The 14,671-nt window shown below is 38.0% G+C and overlaps 1 protein-coding gene across 2 annotated transcripts; it reads left to right on the forward strand.

The window, feature by feature from the left end:
• The first annotated feature begins 959 nt into the window (after nucleotides 1-959).
• rab11al (RAB11a, member RAS oncogene family, like) lies at nucleotides 960-14,498 on the forward strand. Of its 2 annotated transcripts, XM_086153566.1 has the most exons (6): nucleotides 962-1,015; nucleotides 1,117-1,302; nucleotides 4,788-4,983; nucleotides 6,707-6,900; nucleotides 9,763-9,843; nucleotides 12,725-14,498. In XM_086153566.1, exons 2-6 carry the CDS (start codon nucleotides 1,263-1,265, stop codon nucleotides 12,862-12,864), a joined length of 651 nt encoding a protein of 216 aa, XP_086009692.1. In that variant the 5' UTR covers nucleotides 962-1,015; nucleotides 1,117-1,262; the 3' UTR covers nucleotides 12,865-14,498. The 2 variants fall into 2 exon arrangements, with proteins under 2 accessions (XP_086009690.1, XP_086009692.1); XM_086153564.1 differs by having other exon boundaries at nucleotides 960-1,302.
• Nucleotides 14,499-14,671: the final 173 nt, after the last annotated feature.

Genomic DNA, 14,671 nt, shown 5'->3' on the forward strand with positions numbered 1-14,671 from the left:
TCAGCCTAGACATGTTATCCTATAAGTATGATATATACTCTATAGGGTAATAAAATGACTCATACATTTTATTGAGAAAACTGAAGTGCCTGTTAAACTATTTTAAACTAAATATATTAAACATGTACTATATTATGGTAAATATGAAAAATATTTAGGCAACTGAAAAGTAGATCAGAGTCTGTCAGAGCGCTATTGATTAAAACTATGTAATTTTTAATATTTTGAGTGATAAGCCTATTGCAATGGTAGTACAATTTACAATATTAGAGGAAATCTTTAGTTTACATCTAAAAATCAATTTTCAGTGGAAAACATTATGATTAGATTGCTGTAACAAAAAAACCCAAGTTATAAAGTATGTGTGATTGATTTTTTTTCTGCAGGACAAGTTTTCAGCAGAACTTTATTTAAACGTGAATTTTGACAGATATTTCACATTTTAGAAATACTGAAAATTACAATCAGCCACCTTCTGATCTTTGATTCCATGTTCACTCGTTTATTAGTTACTTGCTCCAAAAACTGATCTGTTTTTGGACAAGATCATATGAAAAAAAAATCAATCTTTGACTTGTGTTTGTAAATGTGGCTGGTAAATTTTAGTGTAATGTTAAACATTGTTCTTACATTAAATGTGATGCTGTATTAAACATTATGAATACAGTTACGCCGAACTTGAACAACCAGGCTTAGCATGCAAAATGCACCTGCTGTTTGTCTTCACTTCAGAATTATCATAATAATCACTATCACATATATCTGCCCTTGGTGTCACTGCAACTACTACTGCAACTAATACTACTGCTTCGTCGTCTTACCTGTTGGGGCTCGGAGAAGCAGCTGACGTCATCCAAACCAACTCACGGTTGTTAAACCGTGAACGACATCGAGGCGGACCAATCAACTCCACGTTCTTGACAGGTGTCAATCCGCTATCGACCACTAGGAGCGAAGAAGGGGCGGGATGGAATTGACGTTACGTCGCAGTCCCGGTTATGACAAGTGACAGTGGGTGAGGAAGGCAAAAGGAAACTTTTTCAGTTACTAGTGGTCGCCGCTGTTATTTTTTTTAAACCCGTTTGAAAACCAGGTAATATTATTGTATCCCCACAGCTACTCGTCATTTTCTTCTGAGGAGGCATTTTGACTGTTTTCCGTGAGAGGCTGAAGTCGTAAAGCGGGGTCCGAGAGGCTGAATGCACCAGAAGTTTGCCCGACCAACAGTGACGTAAAACAACAACGTAAGAAAAGAAGAAACTATGACCAACAGAGAAGACGAATATGACTATCTTTTTAAAGGTGAGTCGCTTTGTTTTTTCTTTCTTTCTTTATTTTTAATCATACGGCTAGTTAGCTTACTTCCAGCTAAATGAAGCTCACCTGTGCGCGAGCGACACTTGATGCCAAGTTCTTACAAGTGGCTGCCCCTCATTCCTGGAGGACACGTATCCCTCCGAGACAAACACAACGGCGGTTGCGAGGCACTCGTCTTTGCTGTTGTTTTCGCGGAGGGACACACAACGGAACGTTAACGCTGTTCGGCCCTGCGATCGCAACATTAGCCAGCAGCTCAAATGGACTCGGAGCTAGGCGGTATCTGTTGTGGACTCATCTCGCAGGCCGATGATGCAACCGTCTTGGGATGCAGCGTCGGTCAATTAAATGCTATAATCTTTTGGGTTTGACGAGTCAAAACAGCCTCCCTTTAGACTTGTCAAGGTAGTTTGTGCTCCTGATTGAGTTCTACCGTTACTTCATTGTCTTTAAAACATCAAACTAATTAACACCCAAAATGAGCTTTAAAAATGGTAGGATGTCTTATTAATGGTCTCATGCAGCATGACTTCCTGGTTGTCTTCCTGCCTTGTATTGTATTCCCTCAGGTGTAATATCGACCGTTTATAAACTATGAAATGTATAACTACTCGCCCAATTCTATGCTAGAACTTTTCTCGGTCAGATTCCATTTCATTAATTCTTCTTCATAGGAAAATACACCAGATTGGACGTATTGATATGCCGTTTCACTAATTGAGATAGTGAAGGATAGAAAGGGTTGAATTGACTCGAAAAACAACAGACGCTGCCCGATGAGCCCGTATTTTTATGAAGCATGAAAAAATATATGGGCATGTGTTCAAATAATGTAAGATGGGAAGGGGGTGATTATTTTATAGATATCTAAAGGGGAAATGAACTGCCAGTGCTGCTCAAGTATATATCCCTAAACAAGCATGTGTGGTCAAACTGGAAATACCTGCATGGTGTGTCCTTTCTCTGTGTGTGCGCGTGTGTCTGTACGCGCACTTTCATGCACAGAAAGTATGTCCCAGAGAAACCACATACACACCTTGTTTTTGGACCAAGTGACACAGTACCAAAGAGCAAATTTATCTAAATTGTGCTCAGTAGTGCAAGGACTCTGATAAGGCACCATTAGCCACTTCTAAATCTTTTGTTTAAATCAGAAGAGATTATTATTATTTCCGTTTATTTGTTCTCCAGACCTCCCTTTGTTCCTCACTCTTTGATAATGTGAGTCAAATGGGGTGTCACCTTTAGTCCTTTCCATACCAACTCCTGAATTGTCCTGCTGAAGCCTTACATTTTTTTGTGTTCTCATTGGTAGACGACTTAAAATAATGACCTTTAAATCTTTTCACATTTTTTTTGCTGATCTGAAAGCAGATCTCTCTCCTAACTTTACTGAATTAATGCCGTCTTGTTTAGAAACTCTGCAGATGCATACATGTTATTCACAACATGAAAATCACCACCATCATTCATCAGAAAAGCTGTTAAGGTATAAGATACCCAGGCTTTGCCTCTGTGGCACTGCTTTGAAATAAGTCGTTACTATGCTTACCTTCTCTCCATTTTAGGAATCTAATATAGTCTCACTGAAAAGATAAAGCAGATCAGTATTTTCTTGTTGTCGTGTCTGTTGAGCTGGAAAATGCAAACAATAGTGATGTGTATGGGTGTGTAACACAGCCATCATATTTCCTGTATTATGGCAGAGAACCTGGAAATAGTTTCTTAATGTTTTTTGTCCTCCGCCCAACTTCTTTTGTGTTGGACCCAAGGTTTGAGTGTCAGTGATTCTTTTCTGACATTGGAATGGGCCAAGTCACTGCTTGGATACATTGTCCCCAAAGGCTTTCAGGTTCCAGACTCCTTATCTATTTTATTCACATTTTAATCTAATTAAGATTTGTGAAATCATCAGACCTCCGTTTTCCTCAGTCAGCCCTAAATATGGACATTTTTAACACCACAGTTTGCACAATTTCCCTTAAGAATAAGCTGTATATACTTAAATGTAAGACTAGACACAATGAGGAGTTTGTAAAGGCAATTTCAACATTCCATATCAACTTCCTATTTCCTAATAGAACACTGGTGTGTTGGGTCGGCATGTTCCTTCTAACAAACTGACTCATCTCACAATTGTGGAAGTAGTTTGCTGACTAACACTCATGAAAGTGTCATCCCACCAACACATAATGTGTTTTTTAAAACATGTAGTTGAGAACACTGAACAAAGGCCTTTGTCTTTATTCTCACAATTCTTTAATGAGCACTGAAAAACCCAAACAGCTCACTGTTTATAAAAGTTATTATTCACACTGCCAAATAAGATCAGTGAGGAAGGGATTGTACCGAAATGTATAAATTATTTTGCATGCAAATTCTTGCTTTTAATTAAATTGTTCTGACAGAACTTAATCTTTCTAGCCTACTGCATCAGGGTTAGACATTACATTTAAATATATTTAATATCATGCAACTGTTGTATCATAATTTCTTGTTATTCATCATTTAGCAATTTAACAATTTAACATTTTTTGCAAACTTGCTCTGTACATTTCAGATGAAAAATTAGTCCAAGTATATTGGCTCCTAGTTGAAAAAATCAGAAATACCATTCCAATTCCATGAAACTGTGTTTAAATTAGTGTAGATTTCTGAGAAATCATCCAGAAATCAGTTACATTAGACAAATTGAAAATTAGCCGCTCCTGTTGATGCAAAATGGTCACTTAATTTGTCAGTCATGTGTCTAACATTTGATTTTCCATACCTTAATAGATTCTGTCATCTGAACCTCAATAAATAAAAGGCTTCTGAGTACCTTTTTTTCTTTCTTCATATCCCTCAATACTGATCGTAGACTTCGGTGAGCACCCAGCCTTTGTATTTACTGTTTAAAAAGCTATTTTTCAGTGATGTTTTAAACTGTTGAAGAACTTGTGTAATAACATCACGGTGCCTGTTTTTTTTCTCTTCACCATAACTGATTTCTTGCTTTTCAGTCATGACAGAAGTGTGTTTGACAGGTGAAATCTGTAGTGGAGTGGATAACTTTTTTTCATCTGGATGGAAGCAGTCACTGTGTATTTTTTTCCTGGAAAGAGCAAATGGTTTTCATATTTTGTATCTGCACTGGGCATCCCCTGAGGTGCTGCTGTACCTCGGCTTGGAGCCACATATGTTACGTCATTACAAGGCAGCAAACTCAAGATAAATAGAATCAGATTTCATTTAAAGAATTAACCCACTTCGTTCAGAATAACTTCTTTGCACTTTGCTGTTCATCTTTGCAAAGGTCTTGCGTAATTTTGCCTTCACAACATCAGCTTTAAAATAATGCAGTGTTGCTCAGATGCTCACATCAATGTAATGTCAAATGCCGTATGTAAAAATATGCTCAGCTAACTGGTTTTTAATATTTTGCTTTCAAGTTGTCTTAATCAGGTTGCTTGTGGATTTTTTTTCTTTAGTGGTTCTTATTGGAGACTCGGGTGTAGGGAAGAGCAACTTGCTGTCCCGTTTTACCCGGAATGAATTCAACCTAGAAAGCAAGAGCACCATCGGGGTGGAGTTTGCCACACGTAGCATCCAGGTAGAGGGCAAGACCATCAAGGCTCAGATATGGGACACAGCTGGACAAGAGCGGTACCGAGCCATCACCTCTGCGTGAGTTAAGCCAGTTACAGAGCACCCACTGTTCACAGACACACTTAATTGTATATAACGCCAAATTAGAGAATCATGTGTTTTCATCTCTCTTTCAAGTTCAGTGTGTATATATATATATATATATATATATATATATAGACACAGTGTAATTTCTCTCCCTCCTGCGTTTACTTTTTCTCTTCCATAGTAAAATAATTGGACTACATCAGGGATGTCAACCCTTTTTTGGTGTGCGTGCTACCTTTATGACCAGGTCAAAATGATCTTCCTACATTGAATATATATATATATATATATATATATATATATATATATGTGTGTGTGTGTGTGTGTGTGTGTGTGTGTGTGTGTGTGTGTGTGTGTGTGTGTGTATATATATATTTATATATACACACACACACACACACACACACACACACACACACACACACGGAGTGTTGTTATTTATTTTATATAGGTTGGTGTACCTTGCATAACTGCATGAACCCTCATGGCACAATACATCTCAATAAATCACTACTTAACACTGACAACTTACTCTGCAAAGTCAGCTAGGGTTGCATCTTCTGAATAACAGCTGCTGGTAGACAACCTCAAGCAGTCCTCACCAGTCATGGTGGAATGATATTTGGGCTAAATTGATCATCTGGGAAAAGGCTGACTCCCTCACATTCCACACTCAGTATGCTTCTGGGATAGACGATATTTTTGTAGTTTTACTGAACAGTTTGAAAGTGCTTCTCTACATTTGCCCTCACTGGAACAGCAGCCATAGAGTGACAGATCAGACAAGTGCACTTTGATTAAGACATGGTGAAAAAGTTCTCCTCCCATGTGGAAGTGGTAAGTTTTTGGATTCTCTATAGGTCCAGCTCCCCCACTCATTTTTAAAATCCCTTCTTTTGTAGATACAAATTGGAAGGCTAACTGGATCACTTAGCTAGCAAGAATTTTGCAGTAGCTTATGTGATGACCTGTGTGTTAGAAGAAAAGAGATCTGCGACTGGCTGCCCTGTTCCTCAATCAAGTGGCATTTGGGAAATGGATGGTAGACTAATATCTAAAAGGTTTTTTCTTTTTAATGGCTCACAATCTACCCACACAAACCTTTGTTGTCTACCAATCTGTTGTGATCAACATATCTGGACAAGTACCAATGCTGATATGTATAGACTTATAAGACATTTAAGGCCAATTAACTAAAAGGGTAATTAAACTACAACACATTCCTGGACTAATTTATCCTTGCTTTGTATTTGATGTAATTTTCCATGCCTAAATGGTAAAATATCTACTGATCGGACAGGGGTAATAGCTATACAGCAATCTTGTGTCATGGGTCTGGAAGTGTAAAGTTCATCACTACCTGCTCCTCATCTCTCAGTCGAGCTCTCGGTTCTATTTAAGTGTTGTCCACCTTGATGCAGGAGCCAAGCCTAAATTATTACTGCATCAACCTCTCAGGAACTGAGCACAGAGCAGTATTAAATTTTGAATCTGGAATGCCAATAAATGTTCACTTGTATGAGCTTTGTGAGCAGCTATTTTAACCTCCCTTTTCTTCTTTCTGTCCGTTTATACCAGGGTTATTGATCAGAGACACATTGAATTCAGTGCCCTTGTGACTCACTAGTAAAGAATTCTGAAAGCGACAGGTCTTTATGAGATAAGCTAATCTACTTAACTTTAAACATTGTTCTCTTCCCCCTGTATGATGTAGGTATTACCGTGGAGCAGTCGGAGCTCTCCTGGTTTATGATATTGCCAAGCACTTGACGTATGAAAACGCAGAGCGCTGGTTGAAGGAGCTGCAGGACCATGCAGACAGCAATATAGTCATCATGTTAGTGGGGAACAAAAGTGATCTACGCCACCTACGAGCCGTACCCACAGACGAGGCCAAGGCCTTTGCAGGTATGGTCCATTTAATGATGTGTGTTGTGCGGACAAGTATTAAGACCACTTCTGTACTTGTAAACAAATCGCATCAGTGTTGTTGTAATTGAGTTTTAGGACAGTGTTAATGCTGCATTATGTGTGTTGTTATCTATATATAGATATAGATATATCTATATCTCTTTCTCTATATATATATTTATATATAGCATCTTGGGCTCTTTCTAGGTCTTGAGGTATTTGATAGTTTAAAGGTTGTCCTTTTCAGGACTATTTTTCCCAAACCTTAACTTTTCATGATCCCAAACGGTCTGTTATATAGTTTTTGGAAGATGCATTTTCAAGCTGAGTCAAAGGGTTTTGAATATTTTATATTGCTGAAGAATTTGGTTTTCTCAAAATGCAAAGGAAAATTTGTTCATGCTTTAAAAAAATCAACACACTAGGAGACATGTTTTTTCCTGAAAAAAAAACAGTTAAATATTGTAATCCAAAAAGGAACTAAAGCTTCTAGACAAATCACATGAGGTGCTCAGTACAATTTTTTATCTCCCTGATATAGTGCAGTAGAAGCATAAAGTAGCGACAAATCAAAATCGTCCAATTTAAAATAGACACAGTACCTGAGTCAACGTACTTGAACCAGTAGTTTCCTGTTGATGTGATCACATATAATATGAAGACTGGGAAGTTGTCCATCATTAGCGGTGATAATGAGCCCAAATTGAATTTGTGTTGTTTTTGAACTATTTAGAGAACTGGCTTTTGTGCGCTTATTCCCAAAGGAAACACCCTTAAGTGTTTGCACTGTGTTACCGGAGGCATTTTACATGAGCGTCTACCCAGTGGCAAATGTCCTTGGCTTAAGTGTGTTCGAGATCATGTTAGATACTCTCAAGAAAGAACGTTACTGGATCATATGGGTTGATTAGAAATAATTTAACCCCCATTTAGGCTTGACTGCTTTCTTTCACAGCAGTTTTATTGTATTTACAGGCAGCTTCGTCTTGGCTTTGACACTCTAATATTAGAGTGGCTGAGCCTTGTGTCTACGCTTGACCTTGAATTTTCTGGCTTGTTTCAGATTTAGTGCTGTACTTGCTTCGATTTTGGTTGAATAGGACCAGTCCTAAGAAAGTTGAATGGCTGAGTCTTGACGATCTAAGTTAATACAGAAAAAAATATATTTTTTTTGTTCCATTCAATGGCCCTTACTGTACTAGTTTGTTCCATTGATATAAATGATGATTTATGATCCTATTTACATAAATGTCATGTGTTTCAGTATATGCAAAGCAACTGCAGGTGAAGCCGCTCCTGAAAAGGACAACAGAGAGGCAATAGTCTGCTGCATTTTTGTCACCATTGGTCACTTCTTTACCCCAAAAGTATAATAGTAATAACATTCTCTTAATTTCAATTGAATTTTTCCATTGTGCTTTTCAAGAATATATTTAAAAAGGCAGACAACTAGTCATTTGATTAGTGCTTGCAAAAGCATATCCACCTACCAGTTCACATATCTTAGTAGTTGAGTTCCGCAGTTTTAACCTAAAACTACAAAATAGTTAAAATAAGTTGAGGGCAGACTGAAATGAGAGGACATAAGAAATGTTGAGTTCATTTGCAATGCAAACAGCCAACGAGGGAAAAGGTATATGTTATTTGGTGGGGGTTAACGTGTGACAGCATATCATCACTACATTTGTTGAACAACATTGTTGAATTTGAGATTTTACTAATGACACTTTTGTTGTTAAAAGGGGATACGTAGGCTTGCCAATATGGCAGCTTTATTTCTATTTTATAAATATATTTTATGTATCTGAAGGGTAATTGGTTCAAGTTTCCAGATGATCTCATGATCGTCACAAACATCTGTAGTATTGTCATCAGTTATTTTTGATAAACATTTGATCAAAAACTTCAATCCTGATACATTCTTCAGCAACACATTGAAGGAAAAAATTAAAGAAGTCCAGTCTAGTTTCTCTCTGGGAGAAGAATTTAGTGTTCAACTGACATCTCGGGGTGCCCCAAACTGACCCTTTGTTTATATTCATTTATCAAACATATTAAAGGCTGAATCGTCATCTTCTATTTATATATTCTCTTAAAACTGCTCATGCAGTTTTTTTGTTTTTTTTTCAAGAAATCTCTTTTCACACGAAAGTAGATGTTCGCTGTCTAATTTAGTCTCTGGATACCTCTAATTGACCATGATTATGACAGCAAGTTTCCTGTGTCTGGAATGGGAACCTTCCCACTAGACAATACAGTTTTAGTGAAAAGATTTTCATCTGAATGTGAACTACTATATTTATTTTTATGCCTTTTTTTATTTATCTCACTGCATTCCACATTATATGGTGAGGAGCACAATATTCAGCAGCTACACTCTCAACAAATGAAAGAAGTGGTAAGAATGATGGCTGCAAAAAAGTTCCCGGAGTGACCGTCTTGTTTTTGATCCATCGTTTGCCACTTATCCTGGAGCCTATCTAAAATGTCATTTTGCGAAAGGTGGGGTATACTGGCCGCCAGTCAATTGCAGGGGCACATATACAGACAAACTATATTCACATTTTTTCCCAATTAACTCGCTGAATGTTTTTGGACTGTGAGGAAACTGGAAAACCCACAGAGAACATGCATCGTCAGAATCGAACCAGGGCCCTTCGTGCTGTGAGGCTGAAGCGCTAACCACTGCACCACCATTCTTGTCTTTTTTTTTTTTTTTGTCCAAACAACATTTCCATCAATAATGTCTGCCTCAGGCAAGTCTGCAGTGCTACAAAAGTGAGATGCAGTTCAATGAAACTGTAAGTTGTACAGTAATGCAAGCCTTTAATAAATGTTGGCATTATGTGTGTTTTTCAGAAAAACATGGATTGTCTTTCCTGGAAACATCAGCATTGGATTCCTCTAATGTGGAGCTAGCTTTCCAAACAATACTCACAGGTGGGTTTCACATTGTTTGTTTCTCACAATTTTTTAAACATCAAACAGTTCAGAGATTCAATGTTCATTTGATCCTGACAGGCACGGATATGAAAGGTCTCTAAGCTTTTAATGGTAATGTGTTATATTTAGATGTTGGTAAATGGCTGTTATATAAATCTTTGTCAGTAAGCGTCACATTTCCGTTGATTCGTTGTTTTATATAACACCATCAATTGTTGGCCACTAGATGGCAGCAAAATCCATCTAATGAGCCTTCTGAGTTAGTCAACTGATACAGAGGAAAACTATCTTGAATGTTCTTTTCATTTTCAAAACGTGTATATTTGCCAGAGAGACTGTCCATCACTTGGGACTTGCTAAGACCAACGGTCTCAGCAAACCTCCAGGTCTGTTTCTCTTATTGTTTGACCCTGAGTCCCCAGCACATGGCCATGTGCTTTCCAGAAATTCTGAAATGTCAGTTTTGTGTTTGTGGGCAAATGCCCTATATAGCTAAACCATGATATGTGTTTGATGTTAGAGATTTCAGGGAGGTGACAGGTAACAGGGAGGTAAATAGCATCTGTTATGACCTACTCAAATTCTGAATTGTCATAAAGGGGGAAATTCAACAGTGAGTGAAGCTCTACTTCAGTTGTTTCAGGGACTATCAGTCTGAAAGTTTTTATTCAGCTTGCACTCCATATCCAATTTTCTCATTGCATGTACTTTAACTGTTTTTACATTTTGCCAAACCTTGCATAACTTCTTATGTATAAAAATCTCCAAACCAATGAGCCCATTGAGATGATTTTGCTAATTGATTCATTAAGAGAGGCATTGAGAGGATGTTGATGCATTAGCAGGCAAGTAAGAACTGAACGACTCAGCAGAGCAGAGACAACGTCACATATGAAGATTTCAGACAGACTCTAGACTCGTCCTGTCTGAGTATTCTCTTTTAAGGGATTTCATAACAACTAATAACGCTGTACAAAGTAGATTCTAAAATCATGAAAATGTGTCAACACTTGTTTTTTTAGAATCTTGATTTTTTGCAACATGAAAATGTTGCAACAGGTCTGCTGTGAGTCGCAGAGAAAACGGTAATGAATTGAAATAAAATTTGTCTGCAGCAAGTTTATGTTCTTTTGCATTAAAACCAAATCCTTGCATTTTGGTTGTATTATTTTGGTATTAAATATTGAATAGCTATTCTCAAAAAAATCATGGAGATATGGTGTGGGATTTGTTCATGGGCCGGCTGTCAACTTCTAACTGAAACAGTAACTATTTTGATAATCATTCTGAGTCACATGTGAATAAATAAAAGTCAAAGTTCTCTTATTCCAGCTCTTAAAATATGTAAATTATCTAGTTCCTTTACCTTGCCATGACAGTAGGTTGAATATGTTTGTGTCTTGGAGACTTTAGGAGATCGTAATGAGTTTTCGGAAGCAAAAGTTGGTATTTCATAATGACCAATCATCTCATTGACTTATTTGGACTACATCATATGCTATCTGCAGATGTAGCAACTGTATATATTTTGATATTAAAAATGTTTTACTAATATTCAATATTTTTTCTTAGAATGATAATTTAAAAAAACCTTAGATATTGTGATTTTTTTTTTGTTCTGCACTGACTGGCGGATACTCAAAATGTAATCACTCTTGTGGGCTTGTGGGGGAAAGTACTTGTTGGGAGTTTCCTAAAATTGATTAGAAAAAATAGGGTTGTGATCTGCCATTAGGTTGTTCGCTGTGCTATGAGACTCAACACCTGATCATCATGTATCATGTCACAGCCCCTCTAACAAGCAGGTTTTATTTCCTGGCCGTTTACTTCCACATCTGGCTGCAATTTGGAGTCGGAGGCTGGTTGTAACAGTGACGAGTCCGCATTAGTCCACCTCTCTTGAGATGAACAACTGACCGCCACAGTGACCTCCTTACAATAGGCTTTCAGTTTGTTACTGAAGTTTTGAACATAAACACGAATGTGATAAAATTGCATGAAAAAGGAATGGCACCCCACAGCAGGGCTTGGGCAATATGGAACTTTTTAAAAAAAGTCACATTATTAAGAAGACGTCATGCAAAAGCATGTGCCAAAATAACAACACAGATTAATTATCTGAGTGTGTCAATTGCATAATGAGTGGTGGCTCGATTCCACTTTGTTTAAAATGTTGCGGATGTTTTTAAGCTGCATTCAGGCTCTATTCACTGGACTTAGCATTATTGTCATTTCTTGCTTAGTATCTTGCCAAATCAGGATTACTTGTAGACAGTTTCTTGTTTTGTGTCAGGTGATGGCTATGTTATTTTCTTCTTTTTTTTTCTTTTGTAAGCATTAATTGCCTTTTCACTCATTGCTGTTCTGTGGAATTTTAACACCAAGAAACAAAAGTAAAAATGTCAATGAAATATTAACTATTATAGCTACAAACCGGTAAGTAATCTATTTTCTGAGTATGGGCAATACGTTTTCAGTTGGATGTCCAAATTACAGTATCACAGTTGGGCAATATACAGTACATGGTACCTATTGCAAAAGCTAGGTATTTTTGAATCACTGCTGATTTTTAAATGGTTTAAAAGTTCGCTCAGGCGTATTTTTTCTCATGCATATTTTGGCTTTTAATTTTAATGTAATACACGTTGTATGTTCTAGATTTGGGGAATGTCTAAAATGAGATGAGGTACTGCCACATGACAGACATGCCAGTTTAGGATGGAAAGAATCTTCCGCTGCTGCCAGGAGTCTGGATAGAACAGTTGTTGTTCAGTCTCACCATGCTGTTTGTCCTTATCACAATATGTCCTTCTGTTGGTTGGATTTACAGGCATCTACACATAACTCATTCCCTCTTCACCCTTCTTTTCTATCACAGCCATCTACAACATTGTGTCACAGAGGCAGATGTCGGGACGGAGTGACTCCGACTTTTCTCCAGCCTCAAACGTAGTGCCCATCACTGTCGAACCCACCCAGAACTCGGCCAATAAGGGCGTCTGCTGCCAGAGCAACTGAGACCCTTACAACTGCCCTCTTCCTTCACGCCCAGACACTTGGTGAAAAAGCAAGATAGAAAAAGACAAGACAGACAAATGGACAGGTAGAGATAACCATTTCACACGTGGACAATCGAACAGGGGTTTATTTGTCAGTTGAAAGAAGGTAGGGCAGTAAAACATTTAGATTAGCAGAGGTGAGACACACTGTAACGCATGAGACTTTGCTGCTTCGCTTGGAGGTTAATCAGCTTTCAAAAATTGAAAGAGGTACACGATCGGAACTGATTCAGTCTCTTATGAAAAATTCAACACGTTTCACAGTCCCTTTTGTATCTCGTCATGATTTTCTGTCTTTGAAAACTGTCCTTCCTTTGAAAGCTCTATTTTACAAGCCTGTAAATGCTTTCCCACAATTTCCCCACCACCAGGATATTGGCCAATAAAAATCCACATCCCAAAGACTGAACTGTAACCACTGTCATTCCCATATTCCCCAAAAAGTATTTAGGAAATTATGTCCCCAGCTATATTTATTGAACACTGTGTTAATGTCTTGCTGGGCTAAAGGGTTTTCATTTGCACACTGGTAAATATAAAGGGAGCTTTCTTGCTTTTTGATTTTCTTAGTCTTTCTTTTATTACTTTTGCCCTCAATTATATCAGTTAATTAGAAATAAATAAATAAATGAATAAATAAATAACTTACAGATGGGCAGCGGCCTCCCAGCGATGGCGCAACATCGATTTTCCCCTAAATGAACATGCTGGAATTTTGTTGAAGCTTCTGGGTTTAAGTTGTGCTCCGCCAAGCCACTCAGAGCAATAACATCCCTCCCTGACAGTGACATGTAATTTCTTTTTGATTGCTTTTGATCCTTGTTTGGAAGGCTTTCCTGCTCTGTGCACACTTTGTACTCTACGGATGAGTCATGCTCTTGCAAGGTTTGCACAGCTCTAAAGGAGATGGGATAGTTGCATCACTAGTCGCTGGGTTAACTGCCTCACATAATGCTGTCTTGGCTCTGCTGATGACCGCTTCACCTCTGCCCTCAACCTATGCTTTAGTCTAGTTGCAGTTTAGGGAATTGGTTTAAAGGCATGGATAACCCTGCACTTCTGCTGCTCCTGCTCGCTGGGATAGATGGATGTATAGTGTTTCAGAGAGGATGAGGTAGCAAGGGCTCTCAGCCCAGCCCGACTCCTGTGGTCTCTGATGTACCCAAGATGGCTTGTCTTACTGTAAGTGAAATCTTTTACTGCCTTCTCACCTACTCTTTTCGGTCTCTCTACACAATATGTAACTGGAACAGGACTCAGCCTTCAGGGATCTCCTGAGGTTTGTCCCCGCGCTCACTTGACTTTATTTCCTATGGTGGTCAGGGGTCATATTTGGGAGCCAGGATTTGGTTTATTAGTGTCTAATAGTTTAATAGATGGAGACAAGCAGAAAGGATGATAGTGTCAGGACGAACTTGATTAAATTCGAAGGTTATGCACATAGAGGCTTCTTATCCTCCCGATGTGTTTCCCCATCAACACTGAATTCTGTCGAGGTCTTTATACTGGCTGGTGTAGGTCAATGCTTTTTAAATATTCAAACTAATATGTATATTTGGACTGCATATGTACGAATAAATCTCATTTGTTATAGCCTGTCTTTTATGTTCTGTGTGACATTTTAAGCAACAATCACTCTGCTTTGACACACAAATATCTTCTCCCCCTTCTTCCACTGATATGATCCCTCTGCAATATTCACCAGGTTCTTGCAAGATTCAAAAGATTCAGGGAAATTTCTGACCAATTTTTGGGTAAGATTTTTT

Source organism: Fistularia commersonii, chromosome 10 (genome assembly GCF_037954325.1).
Source record: "Fistularia commersonii isolate RoL2024-O1a breed Wild chromosome 10, RoL_Fcom_v1.0, whole genome shotgun sequence".
Taxonomy (NCBI): Eukaryota; Metazoa; Chordata; class Actinopteri; order Syngnathiformes; family Fistulariidae; genus Fistularia; species Fistularia commersonii.

Excerpts from the sequence above, each read along its gene's own strand:
- rab11al (XM_086153564.1), top strand. The coding sequence starts at position 1,263 with ATGACCAACAGAGAAGACGAATATGACTATCTTTTTAAAG. Across the intron at positions 1,303-4,787 it reads ATATGACTATCTTTTTAAAG|TGGTTCTTATTGGAGACTCG; the intron begins GTGAGTCGCTTT and ends TTTTTTCTTTAG. Across the intron at positions 4,984-6,706 it reads TACCGAGCCATCACCTCTGC|GTATTACCGTGGAGCAGTCG; the intron begins GTGAGTTAAGCC and ends TGTATGATGTAG.